The 27,625-nt window shown below is 40.7% G+C and overlaps 1 protein-coding gene across 1 annotated transcript in view; it reads left to right on the top strand.

The window, feature by feature from the left end:
• The window catches only part of DOCK2 (dedicator of cytokinesis 2), a 454,537-nt gene that overhangs the window by 333,441 nt on the left and 93,471 nt on the right, over positions 1-27,625 (top strand). The window contains exon 30 of the mRNA XM_075010079.1: positions 16,267-16,345. Coding sequence (XP_074866180.1) covers positions 16,267-16,345 — 79 coding nt within the window. The remainder of the gene's footprint in view (positions 1-16,266; positions 16,346-27,625) is intronic.

Genomic DNA, 27,625 nt, shown 5'->3' with positions numbered 1-27,625 from the left:
ACGGGAAGTGAAAGCAAACGGGTGTATTGTTTGAAAGGGTAATGTCTGGTTGAAAGCTAGTAAGTTTTTAAAAAACATGAAGTAATTTTATGACCACACCTTAATCTAAGACCTCTAGTTTATTTCTGTGGTCTTACTACAAGTTCTACTTAAATATTTATTTCTCCGTGTTAAAGATGCACAGGAACAGAATAAAGTGAGTAGAGAGAAAAAATATATGAATTTGACTGCATAAAGTTCATGAAGAGAACACAAGGGGGAAAGAGTATATGTTTTCTAAATTTAGAGGTACTGTAATCTTGGGTTTTACTTGAAACAGAAGTGCGATTTTTAAAGACACCTTCTGTCTTTATACAATAATTACAAAATGCCCTCAGTAAGGATAGACAGATCAATTGTAACAATTCCCCTTCTGTGTTAAAATATAGAAGTAAATTTGTTTTACTCAAACCAGCTTTTGTTTGACCACTTGGCTGAATTATACTCTATTTTATTTACTTTATTCAGCATACAATTTAGATGTCAGTTTATTCATCCTAAAATGGAGATTAAAAATAAAAAATCTACTCTAAGTTGTATGTGGTTTTTTATTGTTTTTAAAGTAAATGGTAAGAACTTAAACTACATTCTGTGTATAGAAAGAAAATAGTAGACCTAAGGTTTGGTGATAAAAATAGCATTGAAGGAGTTTTCTTAATTGAAGACAGTAGCTGGGTATGATATCACACATGCCCTACCAGTAAAGTTGGAGCCTAATGTCTTTTGGGAAGTAACATTTCTCATGGTGGCAATACCCGTCATTTTGGGAAGAGGGCAGTCTCTTTTCTGATTTGTGCATCCACGAAAATATGCTTTAAACTTTTCAATTGGCTTGTTGAAATACTACTTTTAAATGAGGTAGGACAGTTCATTATCACCTTTGAATTCTGCATGAAGCCCCATTTAACAGTTTTCTAGCAGCCAGATCATTGCATTTTTTTTAAAAGTCGATGAATTGCATGTCAAAAATGCTATTGTTGCAGTGACCTTGGTAAGCCCAGTTACTCTGTTTAAAATAAGGAGGCTTTTCAAGTGCTTCATGTACTTTATGTTGGTTCTCCCTCAAATGTCCTTCATAACCGGGGAATTTTCTTTTGTTAATATGCTGGAGAGCAAAAGAGGCATTGATTGGCATGTGGACTGATTGGCTTGATTCTGTTCTTGCACCATTTTTAAACATGTGTACAATTGACTTACCAAGGATCCCATTCATCATTTCTATTCCACGTGTGTATACATTGGGGAAAATATTGTGGTCTGTAGTGTCGCCAGTAATAGATGACACTCAGCTCTGTACCCCTTTTTGTCAAACCCAACTGTTGCTGTTTCTGTGTCTTGCCAAAGAGAATTGTTGCATTAATGCATATGGAAGAAATGGCCCTGAGGGTCAAAGGTTTTAAACAAATCTTGTCACTATCCACTGTTAAGCAAAGCATTTGGCAGACAGACATTTTGGTTTTCTTAGTTCCATGGGAAACATGCTATTCAATATCCTTGTAACCATTTATTAAATGTACAGAAGCAGAAGGCAAATTAGTTAAAGCATTGGAAATAGAAAGTAAGGTTTTTATTTAGACAATCTCTCTTACTCCTTTTTCTTTTAGCTTTGGAGATTTTTTTAAAAGGTACCCCTCCACCATTTGATATTCTCTTAGATGGTATTAAAGTTGATATTAAAGGTTTTCCCCTTCGGGTGCAAAAAGAGGAGTGAGTTAGTTGAGGGGTAGTTAAGATGTTGCTCTTATTCTTGAAGTCCAGTCCCATTTCCTAGAAGACAAAGCAAGACCAACACTCATGGGGAAAGAAGAGAAAAGTGGACCTTCCATTCTTGGAGTTGCTGTCAGTTTCCTACTTCACTTCTGGAAATCACAAATGCAGCACATGAGTTAACAGCCACTTTGAGGTCTGGCAAATTTGAAGCATGTTGGGCTGTGTAGGACAGTACTTTTTTTCCTCTCTCTCTCTGGTCAGAGTCTGACAGCTGTGATGAAAAATATACTTTCTTGGCAAGCTGACCCAGACTGTTTCATTGGTTTCACTGGCTTCTCTCAGGAGGGGTAATGATGCATGGGCCTCTATCCCATTGTGGTGGCACAGGATCAAATGGAATGTCAAGAGAAAGGACAGGAAGAAGAATAGTGGGAGGCAGAAAGGAGCATACCAGGAAAGAGGAGCCAGAGCCAGAGCCCTCAGTCTGATGTTTCCACTGGTGCATGGGAAACACAGTGTTTCTCTTCTGATGTGCTGATGCGTGGGTTTCATGATGATACTCTGACCATCAAAATCCAGGGCTGAAGGATGAAGCTCCTGATGTGGAGCAGAGGCTTTCCCCTCATCCAGGAGTTTCTGAGGGTACGTATATACTGACTGAGAGATTGACCCAGTCACGGTTGATTTTTCCAGGGTTTGATTTAGTGTGCCTAGTGGGGTTGCACTAAATCGAACCATTAGGGTTCGACAATTGACCCAGCTACTTCTCCTTCTTGCAAGGAGTAAGCGAGGTCAATGGGACAGTTTCTCCCATTAACCTCTCTCTGTAGGATGGCATGATAAATCCGTCTTAGATACGTTGATTCCACTCTCTCAATTGTTGTAGCTGGAATTGTGTATCCATGATTGACTTTCAGATCCAGGGTAGACCTGCCCTTAGTTGGTGGGCCCCACTTAAAATCTCTTCTTTATTTAAAACCCTTAAACAAACCACCTTCTCATTACTCTCTTCACAAATTAGGCTAATTTTGACACATAGGTTTTGGTTAATTTATTTCCAGTCCCACATGTTTCCTTGTTTATCAGGCAATGTCTTCACACAGTCCTTGTGTCATATCAACAGGGTTTTATACCTGGATTAACTCAGTCTATTTCCCTTGCACAAGTTTACCCTGCAACCTTTATTTTTATACATTATTGTGATACTTCATAAACTTTCCCAGTTAGGATCAGCCATGGGGTAGGTCTACCAGGCCCCAATTATTATTATAGGAGATACTTGGAAAAAACCAATAGGACCAAAAAGACCAACTTGGGTAGGGGTTAGCCTGTAAAAGAGAGTGCTGCAGAGGCATGTGGTCTGTAAGTCCATCTTATCAATTTGCGGCTCTTGAGTGACATGTGAGAGCTGGTTTTTCCCCTCCCCCCACCAATATGTGCTGTAAATCTAGTTATTTCTCCATAATATGACCCTGGCTACAATAATTTGCCTCTTTGTAGCATCAAATAATGCAGGGTTGTCTGTCTCCATTTTTTTTCCTACTACATGCAGCTCTCATCACCTGTCATGTTATCTAAGCACTTGCTTACAAAGGACCCAAATCCATCACCATGCAGCAAGTGACCCCTTGAGTGAGTGAGCTGTTATATACATCCATGTTCTGCACTGCTGATTATTAACTTCTGGCTGCAATTCAAGGTCCTGGGTTTTATCTGAAAACAATCTCCTTGAAAAATCATCTTTTCCCCTGACAACATCCTGTGTTTGTAGATGACATTTATTGGGATGCCCTTGATGTTAGATCCAGGAATTGAACTTTTTAGGGAAAAATACCAACTTTTGGCAACTGCTCTGGTTGTTTAATCAGCAGCTGGGTTTGGTAAACTACAAAACAAAACAGTACCTCTCCAGGCAAGCCTCTGCAAATATGTTTAAATAATTCTAGCTGACGACCTAGGGTCTTTGGAGCATTGTTGATTGATTTTCAAAATATTAAATTTTAGCTATCTTAATTGGTGTAAAGCACTCTGAAATGTTAGCAATAAAATCTGTTATATTATATACAAATATATATGTGTCTATAGAAAGGATCAAATTAACCATCTATACCAACAAATACATGTAACTGTGCCTGCAAAATGTCTCAACATTATAAAAGACTCAAAATTCAAGTGTTAAGCAACTTCACTATCTATATCTTCTGATATAAATCTTGTAGAGCAAGGTTCATGTGATTTTTATCTAATTACTTAACTGGGTCCTTTCTTCTTGAAATTTTGGTGCAGTGTTCTGGATCAGTGGATCAGTTCTGTACATACACCATCTCCAAATTTCCAAGAAAAGAAGTGATTTATAAATAAAACAAAAAAGCAGTCCTGTAGCACTTTGAAGACAAACAAAATAATTTATGAGGTGGTGAGCTTTCATAGGACAGACCCACTTGTGAACTGTAATTTATAAATAACATCTCCAGACCTATGTAGTGTTCGCAGTCTAAGTGTGGTGTTTTTTTCCAAATGGGATACTCATTTGCAAAGAAAGCATCAATTGTTAGACCTATTGCGCATCTAACACTTGTATTTTTGTGAGACATAATCTGCTGATTGACTATAAACACTTTTGAACTACCATCCTATCTGATGTGAAGTAGTCAGCTGGTAGCATTCCTAAGCACAGCTCTCTCTGTGCCTGAAGATGAAAAATGAAAGCTAACTGTTTGCAAGCTCAACACTTTTTCATCTCTTCCCCCCTTTTTTTTTTTGACTTAGCAAAGTCAAGTGGACCAAACACCTTCTTGCATGAATCATAGGTGATTGAAAATAAAGGTGGGGAAAAGGGAGAAACCTATTTGTGTGTACTTGTGGTTCTTTAATTTCTTATCAGAGTGGATGCTTTCCTTGAAGGGAATAAATATGTGACACTGCAATATTTTAAATAAGAATAGTGCAAAAATATTACCGTTATTCTTTTTGTATATAAGCTGTGTTTAGTCTTCTCCAAAAGCTTTTAAGTATGCATAACTTTCACTTGCCACACAGATGTTCAGTATTTCATATGGGGATAATGATTATAGAGTCCTTGAGCTCAATTCAGAATGCTCATCTGTAAAACCTTAATTACTTTTTTCATTGCAAAAGGCAGTTTAGCTGTTTGGTAAGAACAGAAGATGGTCTGGATAATGCTGTTTTGTCTCTCTCTCTTTTTGCAATATTTGAGTCAATAGAAACAGAGCAAAAACCAAATGCATATCTTTTTTTCTTTCAACAGCATTAGGCATATAGGTGGATAATTGAACAGCCCTATCAAACCGTATTGGTTGCTCCACTGCTCATTGTGATAGCTTTCATGGGCATTTATATTTTCAGTAATTAAGCTTTTTAATACACAGATTTTCAAAAGAATTCAGCACCCAATGTGGGGAGCAGTTTTGCCACCTTATTCTGGTGTCTGTAAGGGTGATAAGTTGTGCTGAAAATATCACTCAGAGGCCATGTTTACACTAGCCAAAAACTTCAAAATGGCCATGCAAATGGCCATTTCGAAGTTTACTAATGAAACGCTGAAATACATATTCAGAGCCTTATTAGCATGTGGGCAGCCGTGGCACTTTGAAATTGACGCGGCTTGCCGCCGTGTGGCTCGTCCAGACAGGGCTCCTTTTTGAAAGGACCCTGGCTACTCTGAAGTCCCCTTATTCCTATGAGCAGATGGCAATAAGGGGACTTCGAAGTAGCTGGGGGCCTTTCGAGAAGGAGCTCTGTCTGGACGAGCCAGGTGGCAGCGAGCTGCGTCAATTTCGAAGTGCCGCGGCCGCCTTCATGCTAATGAGGCGCTGAATATGTATTTCAGTGCTTCATTAGTAAACTTTGAAATGGCCATTTGCATGTATGGCCATTTCAAAGTTTTTGGCTAGTGTAGACGTAGCCAGAGTAACTATTAAAGGGGGGTACACGCTCTGAGGTGATGATGGTAGAGCAAAGAAAATGTTAACAGAAGCCACCGCCTTTTGGTTTTTGCAGTAGTGTACCAAAGCAGTCACTCATCTTTGCTTTTTATTTAGACATGCTTTATTGTGCTGCTGTCATATGAGATCTGATTTATTGTACTGTATATATTATGTGTGCAGAGCTCTAACTAGGTGGTTTGGTTGTTCAAAGGCGAATTTACAACTAAGTGCTCTACTAATCATCTAAAGTGAATTGTACATAAAAAACAATTTGTAGAAGAAACAAATCACAGTAGATGATGTTCTGAAGGTATTCTTTCATTTCTGGGCTGTTCAGACAAAATTTCTTTGGCTGGGTAGAAGAGCTGTGAATTTAGGAAACGAGAGGTGTGAAAGTAGAAAACTGCTACATTTCTGCCTACTGAAATGGTGAAGTGAGACAAAGGGACGCCTGCTATTAAGTGCCAGCATTTTCTTTGCATGAAAAGATGTGTCTTAGCAGGTAGCACTGGAGTGGTTTATCACACCAGGAAAACAGTCCATTCAAATGCAGTAACTTCGTTCCCATGAGAAGTGTTGTCCAAGTTGATAAGTCAGTCATCTGTGTCTAGGGTGGGTTTTGCTTTGGTAGCATTCGGCACATTTTACAGGGCTGTCCATTTCCAGTTCAGTGGCAGGTTGTTGTCAGGTGGTTGCTGCCATTTCACACAGATTTTTATTTTTCAGTCTCACCTTTCTGTCAGTTTCTCAGGCTCTTTTTTACTGCTTTGTATTTTGTTCGCAGAATTAGTAAATGTCTATTTCAATCTTCCCTCTGTGACACTGACTGCTTATTCATTCTGTATCCAGTGCACCTTCTGTATTCCCATTTCAGTTTGCCTGCTGTTTGTGATTGTTTAAATCACTGATGGTGATCAGCGGCTGGGTTTGGGGCTGGGTCAAGTTTGTTTAAGCTCCTGGAAATGCTGCACATGCTTTCCCTGACTGTGTAAAAGATGACACAAGGAGGCAGTGGAGGTGCAAAAGAGACAGGTGAGAGTATAAATTAATCTTGTCAAATTCTCCCTTTCTCTGACCATGGGTGAAGAATATAAGCCTCTTACACGTGTGTGATCTGCAAGAGGGAGAAGAATTGCTATCCCTAATGCACCGGTGTCCACCTAGCTTCAAGCCTGAGCTTGAAAAGTTGATGGAGGTCATGGTGTGATGAGAGTGCCTGCAGTGGCGTGCAGCCAGTTTGTGACTGCTAGTGGGGAGCTCTGCATTACTGCAGAGAATTCTTTCCCTCTGGCTAGTGTGCCTTGCTCACATTCTCAGCGCAAAAAGTGATAGGATTTTGGGGATCAGGAAAGAATTTTGAACTAGGCCAGAGAGGCAGAAACCTGTAGAGGTTTTCGTCTTTCTTTAAAGCATGAGGCATGGGTAACATGCAGGCAAAAGCTAGTGTAAATGCTGGATTCTGTATAATCTAAAGTCATTAAATCATGATTTGAGGACTTCAGTAAGTCAGCCAGAGGCTAGGGTGTCCATTGTGGGAATGAGGGGAGGAGGTGTGTCTGTGGCCTGCAATATTAAGTGGGATAGATAATCCTGAAGATACCTTCTCACCTAAAAGTCTCTGAGTCTATGAGACTATTGTTTGAACCTTGCTCGCTTATGACATAAGTGCATATCAGACTGCTCAGGTCTCATCAGCCAGAGCTCAAAAGATATCCTCAAAATAACAACCTCATTGAATCGAGTGATCTTTGAGCATGACAACTCCCTCCATATCTCCTTATGTCACTAGAGTTGGGAATTGCATGTTTGATGAAAGTGCCGATTGGACAACTTTCTGTATTTGCTGTCCAATAAATTAAAGTTAGCAAGACATCTTTAAACAGTTATTTTTTTTAAGGTTCATGTATACCCATTCTTAAATTAACAAACGTGATCTTGATATACTAGGCCGCAAGAGTAATCAAGATGAAAACATCATGATGTGTGTGCCATGTACAAAGCAAATTAGAGTCTTCAGTGGGTTTTTGAAAAAGTCATTAGGCTTTAAAGTCTTTAGTGGTAACAAAAGTCTTTCAGCTTTTATATGTATGTATTTTTTAGAGAACGGTACAAAAGAACATTGTTTCCCCCATCTCTGATGATACACTATGGCTATGTCTACACTAGCCCAAAACTTCGAAATGGCCATGCAAATGGCCATTTCAAAGTTTACTAATGAAGCACTGAAATACATATTCAGTGCCTCATTAGAATGCCGGCAGCCATGGCACTTCGAAATTGACATGGCTCACTGCCGTGCGGCTTGTCCAGATGGGGCTCCTTTTCGAAATGACCCCGGGAATTTCAAATCCCCTTATTCCTACCTGCTGTTAGGAATAAGGGGATTTCGAAGTCACCAGGGTCCTTTTGAAAAGGAGCCCCATCTGGACGAGCCACGCAGCAGCAAGCTGCATCAATTTCAGAGTGCTGTGGCTGCTGGCATTCTAATGAGGCGCTGAATATGTATTTCAGTGCTTCATTTGTAAACTTTGAAATGGCCATTTCAAAGTTTTGGGCTAGTGTAGACACGGCCTATATGTTGCACTTTATTTGTCCTTTGTTGACGGTAGTACATCTACACAGATCTTTGCATTGTTGTAGATACATTGCTTGGTAGGGAATAGCAAAGCTTTGATTCAGGTTGGATCTCCTTGTTGCGGCATCCTTGGGACCCGACCAGGCCCCAACAAGGGAATTTGCTGCACCATAGGAAAGTCGCCTGTCACTTGTGCTCCAGTTCTGGCCCTGGCTGGCTCACCTACTGCCTGACATGGCTCCTCTGCCACTGGCTCCGGCTGGGCTGCCAGACACAGGTCCCCATCTGCACTCCTGCTGGCTGTGGCCTAGGCCAGGCTGCTGGAGGTTGCTGGTTTCAGCCCCACTGCCATTAGCTGCAGCCTCATCTGGGTTGCTGGATTCTAGTCCTGCTGCTGCCACCTCTGGCTCTGGTCCCAGCTGAGCTGCTGGACGTTGCCCTTACCCCTGCCCTGCTGCTCCAGCCCTGACAGGGCTGCCAGACACTGGCATCATCACTGTTGCTGGCCTTGGGGCTATATGGTCCGGGAGCATCTGTGGTCTTGCTGGACCATGGATGCTAGCATACCAAAGGATTCCTGTTTTTAAAGGTACAACGTGTACCACTAAATAGTGTATTGAATTAATTCAGTCAATGTCTGGGCACTGAGGTTGCTTACTTCCAGAAAGCAAACAATGACCTGGAGAAGAGACCTGTGTAGTTCAAAGGTTGTCTCCCTTACCAAAAGAAGTTGGTCCAATAAATACGGTTGCCTCACCCACTACGTTTCTAATATCCTGGGAGTAAAACAGCTACAACAAAACTGCAGACAACAATGGACTGACTCTCTATTTCTAATGTAAGTCTGCTAACTTACAGCTCTTGAAATATTAACTGTAGCATGGGAATGAACGTCACCAGGAATGGAGTGTTGTTTACAAAGACTCGACGAGTGACTGGCAAAAATCCCTTCCCAATAGTTAGTGAAGTATCAACTCATGTCTCAAATTTGGGATGGTCTTAAACCAAAATATTTAAATGTGGACTGAGCTCTTACTAATACTGTGCCATAACTTTTGTCTTTCCAGTCCCTATAGGGGCACCTAAATAAGAGGCATGGTTTCAAGTACTGTTGAGCACACTGGAAAATGAGCTCTCTTAGCTATTACCAATATGTGGACTTTAAGCAGAACCTTAAGTTGCCTGCGTTTTAAAATCCTGCCCATGCTTTTGCATCCCAGAAATGAGTTCTGGAAGTGGAAGTTAAGCAGCTGAACCTGCCAAGCTGCCCAAAGGTTTGGATCGTTCTCATATGCATGATGTTTTTCAGGGTCACTCTTTATGTTACCATTAGCTCTTTTAGGTTTATCTATCTATGAAAAGTATATGAGTATTTACTTTGGTCAATAACAAGCAGTCCTGCAGCATCTTAGAGGCTAAAATATTTATTAGGACTTGAGCTCTCAGTGGTGAGACCCACTTATTCAGATGATTGGTCAATGTCATTCCCACTGGAATCACCCTCTTAGTTTAAATTGGAGAATCGGAGGTAACTGGTCCAGGTCCAGGGGGTTGGGAGGCGGCCTACTGGCCACATACCCCTGCTCCATCCCCTGCCTTGCCCTGCCGAAGTCCATGCTTCACCCTCTCCCTGCCCCCACTCTGCCTGCACCCACCGCTTCCTGCAGAAGCACCGAACTGCTTCCAACGAGTGTAGGGCATTCTCCTCTCCCACACTGGAGCAGCACGACCTGAGAGGAACTCGTGCAGCTCCTGGGATGCTCCACCCTGGGGGAGGAGTAGGACTTCCCCCACAAACATTAGAAGTGTCAATGTGCTCACAGTGAGTGCAGGTTGTGGTGGTGGTGGTGGTGGACCTTGGGTTGCAAACTACAAAGAAACAGCTGAGGATTTTCACCAATTGATGACCTGTAAAACTCAACCTTTTTTAAGTGCTCTAAAATCTGAATGGTTATTCTGCTTGCTTGGAAACCTGACACCTGGGGGTTCAGAGGAGCACTATTGGTTCAAATTTGGAGTCACTCACCCACAGAATTCCTGATATGCCAAACCTGTTTCCTTCTGATCTGTTAAACAGAACATGAAGCACTATATCTGGATGAATTACAGACTGACTTCATAGAACCCACCCCACTATTGGGTAATCTAACTCAAAGTCAACCCTATTCCACAAAAGGAGTTTTCTTCTAGATGCCTGGAGGGGGTCAGAGTAGAGTCAGAGGAGTAGAGAAATGAGAGGGAGAGGTGGGAGAGGACTGTAGGGAGGGTGATAAGTGGGGAATGGGCTGTAGGAGAGGGGAGAAAGGTTTGGGTTCAGGTGAGGAAGACAACTCTTCCACTCCTCGTGCCTGTACTCTGCTGCTCCTCCAGGGTCCAGCGCACCCCAGTTCTTCACTCCAGCTAGCGTACAATGGCTAGCGCTAGCAGGCACAGAGGAAAATGGAGAAAATATAGCTTTGACTGCTAGGAGAATTCATCCCTGAGGGAACAAATACTGCCATTCCAGCCCTTCAGTTTCTTAAATCACTTGACAGTTCCTTCCCAGACACAGCTGCACTACAGGATTTTGCTGACAATTCCAGTCATGGTGGCTTCAGGTGAGCAAAGCTTTAAATTAAGAATGACTAAGAACTACCTACAACCGTTAATCGTCTCCACACGTGTGTGGAATACATTTTTATGTGCACTGAGGCATGCAGATGTGCACTGCCAGTAGAAACAAAACCTAGCTGTGGGGGCTCTGCGGATCTGCTGGACCACATTTGACTCTCTCTCGAGAAGCCACATAAGAGCACAACTTACAGGGAACACTGTCTACAGCCACTCATGTCTCAAGGTGGGGTTGGGCAGACATGTTATTCCGTCCATTGAGAAGGAAATAGCATCAGACCTGGATTCCCATGATCTGATAGTGTTTGCTGCAAGGAGATCCAGGAAGATGGATTTCAGAGTGTAAGCGATATGACACTGCTCATGGTCAATGTCCCCACATCTCGCTAGGGACAGCCCTGATGAGACCCATAGATTCAATGGTGTGTATGAATATCAAACTTAGCCTTTGCAAACTGGGGATGCAGGAGCAGCTGGAGCTACTGATGCTTCAAGTTGGTAGGAGCAGCTGAGAAATGATTTCCTTGTTACTTTACAAGAGTCATCCATTTTTGTCCTTTGAGGTAAGCCCATTTATTTGGGCTGGGCACACAGGCAAAATTAGGTCCTTGAAGAGAGTCACCTACAGCCTGTAGGCCCAAGTTGTTGTTGAGCAGTAATGCAAAAGCTGTGTCGTCTGTGACATGGGTGAAATAAGCTGGAAATGTACATTGTCAGTGAGTAGAGTCTTAGTCAACCATGGAAGACTGTCAGGAGCATGTTGCATAACTCTGATATCTATGGGGAAGTTATTATACATAAACACCTCAGCAAACAGTGTTTATGGGTTTGAATAGTGAAAATCAGTCAGATCTTGAAAAAAATTAAGAGTCTGAGGGGAAAATTAATAAGGAAACATTTCCATTAAATGAGAATCCTGCTCTGGAAAATGAGACCCTGCTCTTTGAGCATTCTTGTTCTTGAAAGCAGGTGGGCTACCAGTGATGGAGGTTATGGGGAGGGGGTGGAGTAAGAAGTCTCATGGTAAGGCACCACTCGGTTTTGAAATTATTTCTGAAATCATCTAGTTGGAAGTGCATTTGGTACGCTCTTTTATTCTTTATATCAGCGTTTCCTAAAGCGTGGCACATGTACTACTGGTGGTACTTGAAAGGATTTCAAGGGGTTCATGGCAGAAAATAAATTACTAAAAATCAGGAGGTAAGCACTGGGATGGCACTGGGAGAAGGGGTACACCTATAAGGCCAAAGTTCCAAAAGGGGTATACAAAAGTTCTAAGTTTGGGAAACACTGCTTTATATCATCTCTTCTGCTGTCATTTAAAATAACACTATTTTTATTTTGTGTTGATTGAAAGTGATTTTTCCCTTCATTTGACTTATGGTCAGTCCATTATACCACAGCACACGGTAATGCAATGTCACTGATGATAATCAATAAAACTATATTTGTCTCTACTATCAGGTTTGAGGACCTCAAAGCACACTACAAGTATCACTAGCTTCAGCTGCACTCCATTGGGGATAGTTAAGTAATTAAAGCTCCTTTTTAACAAAAGGAGAAACTGAGGCAGTAAGCATTTTTAGATGCCATAATTTACACAGCAACACAGTGAGAGTCAGGCACATAAATCAAGTCTCTTCACTGAATATCAATAATAGAGACACCCTCAAGGCAAAATAAAAATGTACGAGAAGCATTTCAAACTTGACAGCATGAAGACATTGCATATTTCCTGCAAATGTGTTATTCCAATGTACCGGGTAAAAATGGCACTGAGTGTGAAAGGAGTGCCCTACAAAAGAGAGACAATGCAGAATAGTTAGAATATACAGTATAAGCTCTTCTAGCTGTGGTAATATGATCGGGTAGTTTCAATTGGTTAATAAGAACCTTACAAACCATTTCTGGTGTATATTTCTTGTGTTGAGGAGATGGTCCTTAAGGACCATCAAAATCTGAATAGATCTTGCCCAGACTGAAGAATGAGTTGGCTGTAACCTAGGTGAAAAAAAAGATTCCTTCAGTCAGGCTATAGAGAACTAAGGTTTGTAAAGAGCAGAAATAAAATTCCTGAAAGGGAACAAAGATTTGGACATAATAGAGCATGTTTTTAAAATTACAAAAGTTGAGACTTTGGGGAGGGATTTGAAAGGGCTAGCTTCTTAAACTGAAGGAAAGACTGCTGCTGACAGAAGGGTACTCACTGCAAGTAGACCCTTGATTCAAAGAAGCCCTGAACTAAAAGAGAAGAGATGCAAAATCCTGAAAAAACACTGATCCAAACCTCAAAGAGTGCTCAACAGTGGTGAGGAAACTGTGGCAGGGGTTGATGTAGCAGGTGGTTGTTTTACCTGGATCTTTGTATCTCTGTTTAAAGTGAACTACAATGTTTTTCATAAGTCCCTGTGCAAAGGCTATTTAATTACTTTATGCCATGTGTCTCTACTGAGGTAAGCTATAAGCTAATGTGCCCACAAAAGTGGCAGTAGATGGCAGGTGTGTTTGAGCTACTGTGGAGACATGAAAGGGTCCAACACAGGTCTTGAGTCCTAAGGCAGCTGAGCTTCAGGGTCTCACTTCCAGAAAGGGTACTAAAGAGAGAGAGTCTGTGCCCAGGAAATGTGCCAGACAAATTGCCAATGGAAGCTTAAAATCGCCTGGGCCCAGCATGCAGAACCACGCCCTGTTGAGTACGCCCCCAGGTGAACTTGACCTGGTTGCCTGTGACAGCCAAATTAGCTGAGCTGGTGTGAAAGGAACAGTGTCAAGTAAAATTTGACCTACTGAATTCATTTTGAGCTGAGGAACCTCAACCTTTCCTTGGACCAGGCCTTTAACTGGGTTACCAAGGTTAGCCAGACTGGCACTGATGGGACACTGACAGATCAAACTCTACCCCAGTTTAGACAAGTTTTGCTGTTTCTGCTGGGCATGCTATAGAAAAGCAACCCAGAAGCTGTAAATGGATTAAATTGCAAGACACAGCTGCTGTTGTAATAATTTAAACTGATTTGTCTCTATAGAGCCTAAGGACTCTAGCAGTACACTCAGAATGCCACCTTCAAAACCATAACAACATGAGGGATGGGAGAGAGAGTGAGAGGACTGTTTGTGTATGATAACAAGTATCCACTTACATCCTTTATTCCTGTAGCACTCCTATCTCAAGCCATGGCCATCACCATCATGTTGCCTTCGCCGTGGCCATCACCTTCTAGAGAATAGGATTCTGGTTAGTCAGGTTCAACCCTAATAACAAAGACTACAGCCTCTGTGCAAGAGAAGCACCTTGAAAACGCAGTTCTGCTGATCTGAGACAATTGCCCTCAAGTCTTAACTAGGGCTGCCAACAGCCCATCTTGGAGTGAACTGGTACCTACCCTTTCCAGTCTTGGGAACCTGGACTTTCAGCTCTTTGTCCTGCAGGACCATTTCTGGAGGTTGTTCCTCAGCAAAACCAGCGTAACCATATCTCTCTGTCCGAAATACAGGACAGGGAGATATGGGGGGTGGGGCAGCTCCTTCCGGTTCCATTAAGCCCTGGGGAGTGGGCCCCCCTGCAACTCCTGGGAATTGACAGTCACCAGCACTCCCCTCTGGGAGCCCGGGGAAGCAATGGCCATGGGCGCTCCCACCCCCAACCCCAGCCCTGAAGGCCTAAATACAGGATAATTCGTTCCTTTAAAAAAATACAGGACTGTCCTGCCCAATAGCTTGGACAGTGATCTAGGGTGTGGGAACTCTTTCCTGACCTTAAGTGGGGTTTGTAATTCTCTTTCTGTGTGCGAAGGAAGTTCGGTCTGAATCATCACAAGGTTCTGAAGCAACAGTTACATTAAATTGGAAGAACAGCACTGCTTTTAAGACAAGTGACTAGATACTTCTACCCTCATCAAGCCCCAATGAGAGTCAAAGAACCCTATAGATTGTCAGCCAGAGGGTAAGAATCACTCCTGTTCCCACTAAGAGCCTCTTTAATGCATCCCAGCGTGGGGGACTGTGCAAGTCTCTGCCTGAAAGGACCTGTGACTGCCCCTTCTTGGTATACTGCAAGGTCTGTTCAGTCATCCCCCACCCCCCCAAGAGAAACCAAGTAGGGAGAGAAGAGAGGTGTGAGGATTGACCCTTAAAGCCGTCCTTGCATCACACTGAGTGGCATATTACATTCATTCCTTGATGAGGAGGGATTCATGTCTACTAGAACTAAGGCACCAAGCAATAAGACTGTTTCTGTAATACTTTCTAAATAGGGAATGTTATCTGCAGTGTTTGCAATCCAAACATAACTGCATGACATCATTAAGCTCATCAGAAACTTGTTGCAAACTAAAGTGAAATAGATAACTTTGTTTTCAATTCCAAGCTGAGTGAGGTGCATAAAATAAACATCATAAATAAGGAGAGGTACAGCTGACTTTTTAATTGTAAGTTTTTATTAGTAATCTACTGACGTAGATGGGGAAGTTTTTAAAATATGGGTCCGTCTACACTGGAACTAACTTCAGTTAGGTACTACTTCAAAGTAGCCAGCAGAGAGTCTACACACATTTTCCCTCACTTTGAAGTAGGGAACCCAACTTCAGAGTCCTTACTCCATTCCCGGGAATGGAGTAGTTCCCTACTTCAAAGTCTAACTTTGAAATAGGGTGTGTGTAGACGCTCAACTTTGAAGTTTCTTGCTTAGAAGTTATTTGCATAGAATAGACAAAGCCTATGAGTTTTAACTTGGCATTTCTTTTAAAGAAAGCACCATACTTGGAAAAGGTACTGTGTTCCTAGCTCTTAGAGTCATGACCTGGTGTGTGACTTTTGTGTTTTTTTCACAAAATATTAAGTCCATTTAGAGTGTGTATTACAATCTGTCTGCAGAAGAAACTATGAGGAATTGTGAGATTATGTAGGAAAATCAACAAGCTATACACTGTATATTTTAATTAGGAAAATATACCATATAATGCTAATCAGCCAACAGCCTTTATAATCATAAAGGGTTTGAGTATTTCTGACTGACAGATCAATGAAAGGAAAGCAATAACATTTCTGTAAACAAAGCATAGTTGTTTCTTAGACGGCAAATTGTGTATGAAAGATTTATTGTATTGTGTGTTTTCTATAATTCACCATAATGTTCAGTAGAGCAAAGACATAATATTGTCCAACTTTTTTATATTGAAAACACAACTGAAGAACTTTGACAGTTAAAAAATGAGTGAATACTTTTACCTAGTGTAATATATTTTAAATGACATGCTGCTCAACAAGTGACATTTGTTGCATTTTGTGGACGTGTGACTTCTACTATTCAATGCTATCAGATATGATTAGGATATCATTTAAAAGATTACATTCATTAACTTACAGCATTGTTTTCTCTCTATTTAGAGTGTTTTTGAGAGCAATCAACAAATTTGCTGAGACCATGAACCAAAAATTTCTGGAGAATATGAATTTTGAAGTACAGGTATGCATTTAACATCCCCCTTTTGTGGAACAAGATTTCTTTAGTGGTTTTCCTCTGAGAAGTGATTAAATAGCACAGTCTTATTCAATAGATATGCTCTCTGTAGATAGCCATGGTCACATCTGTTTGGTTTAATAACTAAATACCATTACATTATATTTTACTTGTGTTACCTGTGCCCAACCGACACCATTAGGACAGAGCTGACTGGATTCTGTTCCTTCGCATGCAATGTCAATGGAATTGGTTACTATGTTCCACTAAGCTGCAACTGTAGAAACCTATAAAAGACAAGAGGACTTCATATATGCCTACTTAGGGGCATAGTTTAGGTGCAATTACACATTAGTAACTAAGGGGATAATTTGAAGGGATGCAGCACAGGTTTAAGGGCTGGATGCTTCACTCTTTCATATCAACAGCACAATGCATACTGACTTCAATGGTGTGCGATCTGGCCTCCAAAGAAGACAGAACAACCTGAAAAAATATTGGTGATGCTTGTTACATAAATATAATTCCCAGCCAGACTCTCAGATCTCAGGCTGAGTTTTCAGGGATGGCAGTTAGAACATATTTTTTACATGAGAACTGAACATATTTGTTCTGGAAATCATTGAGGCCAAGTAATCGTGGTTCTGGGGTTCAGAGACAAACCTCACTTCAAATTAGTTTTTATTCCTAGACTGTTGGAGCAACAGACAATTATTTTTAATATTTAGTCTTAGACCAGACAGATTTTTTTATTTAATTTTTTTTGTATTTCCAGCATTACTTTTTCAGAAGCTGCTTCAAATACATTTGTTTTTAACATCAATTGGTCTATCTAAATTTTATATCTCATTTAGAATTTAAGCACCTTTGCCTGAGTCCTGTAATAGTAATGAATAAATATTTATGGCTGGTTACTTTATGCGTACTACTGAAACATCTTGCTTCCTGTGGTTTAAAGAGTTCAACATTAATATTATTAAAGTATAATTAAGTCAGCACGATATGCAAATAAATGTTGCATATTAAAATTTGGTTCTTTACATAGATAATCCCTTAAATGTGGAATTGACTCCACCTTTTATAATGTATTACACTTGCACCTTCTTTGTATTAACTGAAATTGGATTACAGAGAAAATTCACTGCTCTTTCCTCACTGTTTAATGGGCAGTGCCTTTGAGACTTGCTATTAATGTTGCAAGGTTATGCTTCTTGGTGACCCTGGGCTCCAATATTATATATGCGTGCCCATTTCTGCTTGCCTATATTAGGAGCTCTGTGGAATCTTCTTCCTTGCTGGAAGAGAAGCCCCCTCAGTCACAAATAACTAGTCAGAGGAGGGATATCAGGGTATGAAAGAGCATGAGAGGAATATAAGGCGGCATGTTAAGGCTGAAGGAACCTGATCATGGGTCACATTTTTGACAAAGCACTTTTGTGGTGGGTGGATTTTTTTGTCCATTCTACCTGCTTGAATTACCCATGAGCAGACCTGCTGTTATGGTAAGGATATGGTAAGGATATGTTTAATGTTTGAGTGGGTTTCAGCATCACTAGAGAAATGGCAACAAGAAACAACTGTTCTGTTTTGACCATCAGCAGAGATGGGGCATGGTGTGTGTACACAACTGTGACATTTTCATGTCTCAATATTTTAGAATATCACTCTGCAGCTATCATTGATTTCAGACTTAATCTTTGCTTTTTTCTCCTATAATTTTTGCTGTTTATTTGGCTAATAGTCTGTTCATTATGCTGCAGTTTCAGTGTTGCATGTTTTGTTCTAGTATTTAATTAATCAAATAACATCAGCAGGCTAATTAATCATAAAGCAGCATCTGTTTTGCAATGAAAAGAACTCTTGATTTTTACTTTAAAAGATTCCTGTCATACTTATTTTAGCTGTTCTTTGTGCTGGTTTGATACACTGACCCCCACCCCGTAGCACTTTGTATCTGAATTTGTCAAGCTTTATTAGTAGTGAAGCCATTCTTTTTGTAAAGTATGCAAATATTGTGTTAATTTTACTGATGAATAAACTGAAGCAAAAAGATATTTGGTGACTTCTGCAAAATCACACAGTAAGATCAGTGATGAAGCTGGGACCAGGACTGCTGGGTTTCCAGTTCCCAGTTCTCATACACGATCACCAACTCCATGAAATAGAAATACCAAACTGTTGTGAGAACAGAGAGTTGGGCATTGATTGAAGCCTGACATTAGTCAAATTGGTGATCAGTGTTCCCCATAAACTGAGTGTGTGGGTGGGCACTCCGAGAGATTCGGGGCCACCCGGCTGATAATCAGAGTGACCACAGCCACTCACAGTGGGCAGCATGTGTTTCTATTGGTGGTGGTGCACATGCCTGGGTGCACATAACAGATTTTTTCCACTGAATTACATAGTGGAAAGATTAACACCAATTATTTCATGGATGGAAAAAATTAGAGGGAGCATTGTTGGTGATCTCCAAGATTTCAAACAAGTTTTCGCCACATAGCTTTCACTAGCATCAGCAAGACTTGTCGTTTATACTCCCTGGTTTCACTTTGAAAACAGGGGGTTGGGGGAATTTTTGAGTAAGAAAGGAATTAAACACATCTTAGTAATGGGAAATGTGTAGCTGTTTCTTGGAAAAATTACTTTTACATTCTTCCCTCTGTTTAAACAAATGGAACTTGAGTAAAATGAAGTCTGGATATTACTGTTAGTTATGAGTATCAGAGGGTTAGCCGTGCTTATCTGTATCCACAAAAACAATGAGAAATTCTGTGGTATCTTGTAGGCTAACAGATTTTTTGGAGCATAAGATTGCATGGGCAAAAAGACACTTTGTCAGATGCTCCAAAAAATCTGTTAGTCTATGAGGTACCACAGGACTTCTCGTTATGAGTGATATTACACAGTAACAACACCCTTCTGTATCAAAAACATGAATGCATTTGAGTGTACATATACATAAGAAGTGGTAAAGTCTGATAAAACATGCAGTATTTGGGATGGAAAAGAATAGGTGGAGGATGTTTGCAAAAAGCATAACTTCTGGTTTTATTTATAAATCAGTCAGCCAGAGGTTGATGGCAATTTTGGATAGTACTGTCACAGCTTCAGGGTTAACAGCAACTTTGGCCTCTTCTTGCCCCACCCAGCATCTCCAGTTCTTCTTGGAGGACACTAACACGAGGTTTTAGACTTCATAGCCATCAACCCTCTCAGGTGGAGAACTGCAAACCGCTTAAGATTTCAGTCACTCTGTTTTTCACCGCAATTTCTCATGCAGGTCTGACCAAGCTCCAGTACCTGTGATTAACTTTTCACTAGGAGCTACAACAATGCAGCCCAGTTGCTGATCTGTTTTCATAAAGCCAAATACATTTTTTCTGGGGGCAAAAGCATCAGAGAGAAAGCACCTATTTAATAAAATAAAGTTCATAGCTACTAATAGCTCCCCATGGGACACGCCCAGCTGCAGCATAAGGGTCAGTCTTTCAAACCTCTCCTGGTTACCAGTTCATACTGAGTTTCACATCAAGAATCGGAATGACCGTGGGATAGGTCAGCCATTTCTTTGACCTCTACCCTCCTGTAATAGGTAATCATCAATCAACAGCCCTTTCAGAAAGGTGTGTGTTTGTTTTGTGCATAACCGGTGTTAGGGCTTTGCATTCATCACCCCTAGTTTTTTCCAGATTCTGCAGGAAGCCAATCCTCAGTAAGCCAGGAACACACAAATATACATCACCTGTACTAAAACAAAAGGCTGTTCTACTACTGTCTCACCCATCTCAAGATAATGGCCTTCTGCAGTTTTCTTGCTTTGAGGATAAAACAGAATATGGTTCCAAAAGATTCTGTGTGTGATTGCAATGTGTCACAAGTACATTTTAGTTAGAAGTTGAAATTATGGTCTGATCTTAAGAAATCATAGAATCAGAACACTAGAACTGGAAGGAACCTCAAAAGGTCATCGAGTCCAGTCCCTTGCCTTTATGGCAGGACCAAGCACTATCTAGACCATCCCAGACAGATGTCTATTTAAACTGCTCTGAAATATCTCCAGTAATGGAGATTCCACAACCTCCCTGGGTAGTTTATTCCAGCGTTTAAGCACCCTGACAGTTAGGAAGTTTTTTTTCTAATTTGCAATGTAAACCTTCCTTGCTGCAGTTTAAATCCATCGATCTTTGTCCTATCCTCAGAGGCGAAAGAGAACAATTTTCCTCCCTCCTCCTTGTAATCCTCTTTTAGGTACTTGAAAACTGCTGTCACGTCCCCTCTAAATCTTTTCTTTTCTAAACTAAACAAGCCCAATTCTTTCAGTCTTTCCTCAAAGCTGATGTTCTCTAGGCCTATAATTATTCTTGTTGCTCTTCTCTGGGCCTTCTTCAATTTCTCCACATCTTTCTTAAAATGTAGTGCCCAGAACTGGACACAATACTTCAATTGCAGCCTAATGAATGCTGTGGAGAGTGAAAGAATGACTTCACATCCTGATTTTCAAATGGTGGAGGTGATGTTGACATAACCTGTTTGATGCAATTTTTTTAGCAAGTTGTATTGAGGTGTACTTTATAAATTAGGTCCAGCTGCTGCAATGAGTTATGAGTAAGTAATAGGATTTATGCTTCCAGTTCTAATGCACCCCGCATGAGAGTTTGTGTGGCTGAGTGACATAAAGGAAAGATTAAAGAAATTAAAAGTTAAACCCTTGTGTGTTTGTGAAATGAAATGCATTCCCATTCAGGGTGGTGGAGGGGGTGGAGAACTAAACCTAACCCTGTTTGTTCAATGGTTATAGATTTACTATTCAGTAGCTACTCCTATGAAGAACTGTCTCGTATCAGACATGTTTGTGTTGACAATTTCTGGATTCAAAGACAAAGGGATGAGTGAAATTCCAGTTGAAGTTTATGGGATTAAATGTGTGCAGTGTGAACGAGATCTAATTAGATTCAGGAACATTTGCAAATATGTCACAAATGCTGCAGACTGTTTAGAAGGCAGTAAAGGAGGCAGATATCTCTGTATGCAGACAATAACATTTGTTAGTCCTTCAAGAAAGATAATTGGGAGATGGTCCTTGTCCTTTAAAAGCACCATGCAATGAAGTTGAGAATTTTTCATAGCTACGACTATGCAGTAGAATAGACCATCTAACCAAACAAAACAACTGGACTGTGAAATGACTGAGCAAACAAAAACGGTTGTTAAGTTGAGTGAAAGCACTGGGGAGAATTCCACTACTGAGGCATAATACGATCAATGAAAGAATAGGGTTGATGGTCTTTTTGTGAGATTCAAGAGCAGGATTGCATTTTAACTTGAACTCTGCATCCTTTTGCCGGCGGGGAAATGATATCAAACATCGATAACAGTATAGCAGCAGTGGGTGAACTGGGGCCCATCGGGGGTTGTGTGTGTGTGGTCCACAAGCCATTTTGTTTATCGTTGCCCACACACAGGGTTGCCAGATTCTGCTGGGTTTTGTCTGTGTAGTTTTTTTCCTACTGGTATTACAAAAGTGACTCACATACAAAGCACACTGTATGCAAAACACTGTGTGCAAGCAAGGTGCACACTGATTGCAAGCAACATTGACTGAGAGAGCCATGTGCTCACTCTGCAGTAAATCAAAGCACTGCTAGGGTTCAGTCAATACCCCCCACAAGTTCTGAGTGTGCAAGTGCAGTTAGCAAAACTACCCTATCCTTGGGGATCATCTTGGTTATGACAATTTCTCAGCCCTTTGAGATGAATGAGGGCCAATCGTGGCCCATTTGTAAGCCTATGTTACCCCTCATTGCAATATATAAATAAAATGAGAAGCCATACAGTCACCCCTGCCTCCCTGCAAAAATCACACTCTGAAAAGACACCCATCTATAGGTTGCAGAAGAATACAGCAATGATATGTTGCTATATATTGATATATTTGATATATTCTGTCAAGGAGTTTCCAATTACATTTCCTTCCTTAGCCTGTAACTTCCTTCTTTATCCTGTAATAGGCTCAATGCTCTTGGTCCAAGTATTTATAGGGCTTATCTACACTACCACCTTCCTTCGAAAGAAGGATGGTAATTAGGGTGTTGGGAGTTTACCAATGAAATGCTGCTGTGCATAGGCAGCACTTCATTAAGCGAATTCCCTCCCACAACAGCTTCGAAGTTTTGAACTTCGAAGTACCAGCAGGCGTCTAGCCACAGCTCACCCACTAGTACTTCGAAGTGCCGGGGCAACTTTGAAGGCCTCTTACTCCTGGAGTAAGCTAGGTGAGCCACAGCTAGACACCTGCCGGTACTTCGAAGCTGTTGTGGGTTGGGGGCGGGGAATTTGCTTAATGAAGTGCTGCCTATGCAAGGCAGCACTTCATTAGTAAACTTCCAACACCCTAATTACCATCCTTCCTTTGAAGGAAGGTGGTGGTGTAGACAAGCCCATAGAGTAGAAGGATGAGAGATTGTTAATCGATTGTTTTTTTTGCATTTAAACGAACATTTATAACCCAGCAGGTTGGGGAGAGCACCACCTCACAAACAAACATATCATGTTGCACTTTGCTGAATGTATTACCCCTTTTTGGTCTTGAAAAATAAATATCAGGACGCAATCAGCACTGAGTGTAAGAATGTGAAACCCTATTGAGTTTTGAAAACTTTGGCCTTTTACAACCACACCAGGCCCTAAATTTGTCTACTCATAGGACATATTACTTAAGTTTTGTGATTGACGCCCTGGCAGTGGGGTTAATGATTAAGAGATTCTAGTCTGGAAATCGGATGAAATATCTGCAACTTAGTACCATTTTCTATTCCGAACAGGAAAATAAATTAATGAAAAATGGTGAAGAATTTATGTCTGAGTCCCAGAAATAAATGATTTGTTACAGCAGAGGATCTGTTTAGATTGTCTGCCCTTTAAGGCTTTTACAACTGGTTAAGTTTCAGATGGTTTGAAGGAAGATTGTATCATGGACAACCCTTCTTGGATCTTCAGAATCTGTTGCCTTTGATTCTGAACACAGTGACTCCAGAAGGATCCCATGATCTGCAATTAGTGAATAATAGTGAAACTGGCCAGACACCTGTTCTGAATGTAACCAATGCTGTGTGAGGTTTTGAAATCTTATACAATAAGTCTCGTAGCAGAACCATATCTTGAAGAGATGATGAGACATGTCTACTTTGAGGTTCTGGCAGTGTTGTGGAATGGGATAATCCATGGCATATAAATTATATTCAAGAGTATCTTGTCTAGTGAAGTCAATGATAAGGTACTACTGTCATTATTTGAATTGACGGGCAAGCTGATAACTTTTTGAAAAGAAACAAAATACTGAAGCCTGGTCCTTCATATCATACCAGTCAAAGTTCATGGAGTTTTGCGTCTACCAGCACTGCAACATTGAGCCTGGAACCAAATTTGTTTTATACTCTATATATTTGGCATCACTCAGGAGCCCTGGAAATGCAGGACAGGCTTCAGTGGGAAGTCATGCACTATGTATTCTGCAATAGAAATAATAACACAACAGAGACAGACAGGTAAAGAAAAAATAGTAAGAAATGGAAAGATTTTTATACTGGCCATGTTAGCTGATAACATACTTTTATCACCCCCACAACAAACACACTATACAGAAAACAACTCAGCATGATTAGGATTGATAGGGTATATGAAGGGATGGTAACATGCAGAATGGGGGTGGACCAATAATATTCTTTAGATCTTAGTCTAGAAACCAAACAGACAGGAGGGCGAATATAGTACATATAAATGAATTCTCTTTGTTAATTGTTGCAGTTGAACAGGAAAGCAATATCTTCTTGTACAGAACTATACATTTCTAATAGAAGTCATGACAGTTTATAAATCATTTCTCCTCTGAGTTTAGGAAAATATAGTCATTTATGTCCTGTGTATTATTGGAGGGGCACTAATGAGATAAGGGCTGGGAATTAACAAAGAACAAAGCAAGTGATTTGGTTAGAACATGGAGGGAGGTATAACTGTTGAAAAGCACTTACGTGGAAGTTCATATATGAAAGGAGACTAAAATAGAGAATAGTATGATGTGAAAGGAATTGGTAGACTAGATGCAGTGATTGATAAACACATGAGCATATATATCATAACTCTGCTTAATCTGTAATATTTTAACTTCTTGCCTGACTCTTCTGCATTTTGAATGTATTCATGAGAATCTTAGTAGACTGGGGGTAAATGACACTGTATTCAGTGTCTATAATTTCCTTCTTTTATGTTCTTTTTTTTTTTTTGCCTTAGCTCCTGCTCTGTGAAATGTAATTCCTGTCAATGTACTATAAAAGCATTCTCAAATGCCTGAAAAGACACTTTTATGGCTTTTAAATAAAAGATGTAGTGATGCATCCAGTCTGAAAACAAGCAGTCATTGGATGGGATGGATGTTAAATACATTTCAGGCAGCGATAGAAATGATCAAAGAAATTAGAGATGGAAAACAGCTGTAAGCTCAACCAGCTTGTTCTCATTTTTCTTCACAAACTTTTTGGAATATGGAAATAGACCTATTCTGAAGTTCTTAAATGCCATGTGGTCCACACTGCATGCTTGTTTGGCCACGCTGGAGACGTCAAATGCATACTGCTTATGTTAACATTACTTAATTTAGAGTGACCTTCAGTTTAGCCTGAGCCAATATTAAACTCTCTTTTTCCGCAGTTCAAGTTGCAAAATGAGGATAATAATATTTCTCTACAATTTATGGTGTGGTCTGGACAGGACATCTGTCAGGATCCGAATAAAAGCCTAGACATGGTCTGGTAGATCCTGAGATGCCAGAAGATGGTCAGTGTAGCAGCCACTATGGTAAAGCTTGCTGCAGCAGTTGTTGGCCAACAACTTTTCTCTTTGATTTTCCTCCAAAGTCTTTTTAAGGACCCCAAAAAGCAATGATCAGTAGATGAGTCCATCCCCTTATTTTTTTTGGCTCATTGGGTCAGCTTAATTTCTGACCCACCAGTTTTAGTCTATTGCTTTCCATTTCTAGACTTATCTTGTTTCGTATGTATGACTGTATGACCTTAGCACAGTTCTGGATTTCTGGATTTTTTTTGAATAATACAGTTTCTCTGTCTCCCCCTTCACCTTTCCCCACCAACATTTATTGTTATAGCTAACCTATGACTTCTCACAATTAAGACAAACATGTAGACTCAATTATTACAATTGTCCCCAAGATAAAGATGCTGGCCAGAGAATACGTGGGCATGTACTCACATGCTTTCCAGCTACACCAGAGGGAGCCAGAGGGGGGATCTGCAGAATGAGAGGTATGTTGGGGCACAGGGGGTGGCTGCCTCCTCCTTCCCAGCTTCCCGAGTCTCAGGGAAGCTGGGAGGAGCACTGGCACCGCTGCTGTTTGCTTCCTGGCTCCCCGAGGTGTGGGGAAGCCGGGAGCACACTAGCTCAGCTGCCCGCCCCCCTGCCCCCATGTGGGACAGCCGGGGAGGTCTCCCGGGGCAGTAACACTTGACAGCTGCAGCTGGAGAGCCGTCCCCCTGTCCCATATTTGGGATAGTGAGATATGACCACCCTATTTTTAGTGTGTTCAGTAAGGGGCGTATCCCTCCCCTATCAGCATGAATTCCCAAAGATAGCAAAACCAATTCAGTTTCTGTGCTGGGGAATAGAGGGATTAGGGAGTTAGGGTATTTCCAGCTCTGTAGAGGATCCTTGTGCTTTTACCTACTTGCCTGATAATTGTGCCATCTTGCTTGGTCGAACTCAAAATGGATTGAATTTGCACTAATCAAATGGTCATTTATGTTGCTGTATTCAACAAGAAGCCCTCTACATGTAATTAATACAGCAAATATTTTCTTGTGCTCAAATATGTCTTTTATTGTACCCTGGGGAGTGGAATAGCTAATTTATAACTATCATTGCCTCTAGTGCTATGATGAAGGATTTCTAAGACAAGTAAATGTTTATTGGTAGTAGGATTTTATGGACAAAAAGTCTTATATGCATAATAACATGTGAAAAGATGTGCTAAAATGTTTTTGTATGAGAGAAGCAGAAATATGTTAAATCACCTTTTCAATAATTAATGAAAAAATAATTATATATGTTGACAGAGTTAGTAAAACATATCTTAAAAATGATCCTCATTTCTACTATCTTGTCTTTCCATACATCTCAAGATCTAGGGGAGAGATTTATTTATTTATTTTAGAACAAGCTCTTTTCTTTCTCAGAAGTCATTTAATGTTTTTCTTTCTTCATCTAAAAAAAAAACAGTGCATCGTTTTCTGACTAGCTATTAATATGAAGAGAAAAGTGAATATAGGAGTAATAACTTCTATCTCAGCTTTTATTTGTGCTTATTTGTATGTATGTGCTTCTGGTGCATTGTTACATTTTACATTTATAAACAATAGGCATGTAGAAATTAACACTTGCTTTTGTCTTCTGCTAGTTACTAATGTCAGCTGTTTAGACATTACCTTTGAATAGGAGCACTGTCACTGTCAGAGCATGGCTCCATCACTTCAAGGTCTGGAAGGAGTCCATTTATATGTCGTCATTACGCCTATTCAATGGCTGAACACACCAGCACTATAATGCAGTCAGCTTCCACACACGTCTAATGCCACTTCGTTCCTTGGACTGACTTTATGTTTGCAGCCTTCTTTCTGTAGCGTCTCTGACACTTTAGAGACAGGAGAGATGGTGCTAACAGAATCAGTTTTGTTGTGTTATTTGAAGTGAACTATTAAAACTACAAAACTGTCATGCAGGGTTCGTCCTTGTTGACTCCTGTTTTGCCCCTTAACAGCCTTCCTTACGGGGCTTCGGGAAGGAAATGTGTATACTCTGTTGCTATAGTATCAGTAATTCTGTGGTCACCAGCTGTAAGCCTACTACACGTTGAACTTCTCTACTCTGGCACCCTCAGGACCTGACTGGTGTCAGATGAGAGAATTTGCTAGACCATGGGAGTTCAATATTGTCTAGAAGCATTACCCACACTTCCACTACTTACTGGGCTGTTAGAAGATATCTAGGAGTAAATTAGAACTAAATAACAGCACAGAACACTGAGAGCCAGGACTGGTGCCTGGAAACAAACTTTTGTTGTGAACGGCATATAGCATAACCAGTGACTGGCTCTGATGTTGCCCTGTGGGTATTAATAAAGTATTGGATTCCTTAAGTACATGATTTTGAGCATGGCTTTATGTGATGTACCTGCATAAAGTAGGAATGGTATTTATATGACTTATGCAGTCAGGAGAGGCA

Source organism: Carettochelys insculpta, chromosome 15 (genome assembly GCF_033958435.1).
Source record: "Carettochelys insculpta isolate YL-2023 chromosome 15, ASM3395843v1, whole genome shotgun sequence".
NCBI lineage: Eukaryota > Metazoa > Chordata > Testudines > Carettochelyidae > Carettochelys > Carettochelys insculpta.
Note: the sequence above shows the minus strand (reverse complement) of the source record. Positions and strands in the feature narration are given on the sequence as shown.